The sequence below is a fragment of the Eurypyga helias genome, unplaced genomic scaffold, assembly GCF_000690775.1.
Source record: "Eurypyga helias isolate BGI_N326 unplaced genomic scaffold, ASM69077v1 scaffold33364, whole genome shotgun sequence".
Classification (NCBI taxonomy): domain Eukaryota; kingdom Metazoa; phylum Chordata; class Aves; order Eurypygiformes; family Eurypygidae; genus Eurypyga; species Eurypyga helias.
In genome coordinates this window covers 1-1,948 of record NW_010247458.1, presented here as the reverse complement: position 1 = coordinate 1,948, position 1,948 = coordinate 1, and the positions used below count along the sequence as shown (strand labels likewise).

Here is a 1,948-nt window from a genome sequence, read left to right as displayed (position 1 = left end):
GCTCCTGACCGTCCACGCGTGGGTCCTCCACGCCACCGCCGCCTCCCCCGGAGCCCCCAGCTGCCCCTCCGTCTGCTCCTGTAGCAACCAGTTCAGCAAGGTGGTGTGTACGCGGCGCGGCCTGGCCGAGGTCCCCCCCGGGATCCCCTCCAACACCCGGTATCTCAATCTCATGGAGAACAACATCCAGATGGTCCAAGCGGATACCTTCCGGCACCTACACCACCTGGAGGTCTTGCAGTTGGGTCGGAACGCCATCCGGCAAATCGAGGTAGGGGCGTTCAACGGGTTGGCCAGCCTCAACACCTTGGAGCTCTTCGACAACTGGTTGACGGTTATTCCCAGCGGGGCCTTCGAGTACCTCTCCAAACTGCGGGAATTGTGGTTGAGGAACAACCCCATCGAGAGCATCCCGTCCTACGCCTTCAACCGCGTGCCCTCCCTCATGCGCCTGGATCTGGGCGAGCTGAAAAAGCTGGAATACATCTCCGAGGGAGCGTTCGAGGGGTTGTACAACCTCAAGTACCTCAACCTGGGGATGTGCAACATCAAGGAGATGCCCAACCTGACGCCCTTGGTGGGGCTGGAGGAGCTGGAGATGTCGGGCAACAACTTCCCCGAGATCAAACCGGGCTCCTTCCACGGCCTCAAATCCCTCAAAAAACTCTGGATTATGAACTCGCAGATCAACGTCATCGAGCGGAACGCCTTCGACGACTTGACGGCGCTGGTGGAGCTCAACCTGGCCCACAACAACCTCTCCTCCTTGCCCCACGACCTCTTCGCCCCGTTGCGGTACTTGGTGGAACTCCACCTCCACCACAACCCCTGGGACTGCGACTGCGACATCCTCTGGTTGTCGTGGTGGTTGCGGGAATACATTCCCACCAACTCGACCTGCTGCGGGCGCTGCCATGCCCCCCTGCACATGCGGGGTCGCTTTTTGGTGGAGGTGGACCAGACCTCCTTCCAGTGCTCGGCGCCCTTCATCATGGACGCTCCCGCGGACCTCAACATCTCCGAGGGGCGGGTGGCCGAGCTCAAGTGTCGGACTCCATCCATGTCTTCCGTTCGGTGGTTGCTGCCTAACGGGACGGTGCTGAGCCACGCGTCCAACCACCCGCGCCTCTCCGTCCTCAACGACGGCACCTTGAACTTCTCCCACGTCCTGCTGACGGACACCGGGGTGTACACCTGCATGGTGACCAACGTGGCGGGTAATTCCAACGCCTCGGCCTACCTCAACGTGAGCACGGCCGAGCTCAACACCTCCAACTACAGCTTCTTCACCACCGTCACGGTGGAGACCACCGAGATCTCCCCGGAGGACATCTCCCCCAAGTTCACCAAGCCCGTACCCACCACGGCGACGGGCTACCAACCGGCCTACACCACCACCACCACCGTTTTGGTCCAAACCACCCGGACGCCCAAACAGGTGCCGGTACCCACCGCCGACACCGGCGGCGACAAGACGCAAACCAGCCTGGACGAGGTGATGAAGACCACCAAGATCATCATCGGTTGTTTCGTGGCGGTGACGCTCTTGGCCGCCGCCATGCTCATCGTCTTCTACAAACTCCGCAAGCGGCACCAACAACGCAGCACCGTCACCGCCGCCCGCACCGTGGAGATTATCCAGGTGGATGAGGACATCCCGGCACCCGGCACCGGCGCCGGAGCAGGTGAGGGGGCCGTCGTGTTGCCCGCCGTTCGCGACCACGTCAACTACAACACCTACAAACCGGCGCACGGGGCCCACTGGACAGAGAACAGTTTGGCCAACTCCCTGCACCCCCCCCCGGGCACCACCCTCTCCGAATCCTACGTCATCCAGACCCACACCAAGGAAAAAGTCCAGGAAACCCAAATATGACCTACGGGTGGGTTATGTTTTTTTTTTCCCGGGGGGAGAGAGAGAGGGGGTGTTTTTATTATTTCCCCCCCC

At 61.5% G+C, this 1,948-nt stretch overlaps 1 protein-coding gene across 1 annotated transcript; it reads left to right on the top strand.

Annotated features, from left to right (window-relative positions):
• Nucleotides 1–4: 4 nt before the first annotated feature.
• Nucleotides 5–1,876, top strand: LRRC4 (leucine rich repeat containing 4; the record flags this gene model as incomplete). The annotated part of the gene is made up of 1 exon (XM_010150737.1): nt 5–1,876. A coding segment is annotated over one exon (1,872 nt), but the record flags the coding sequence as incomplete, so codon positions are not given.
• Between the last annotated feature and the right edge of the window lie 72 nt (nt 1,877–1,948).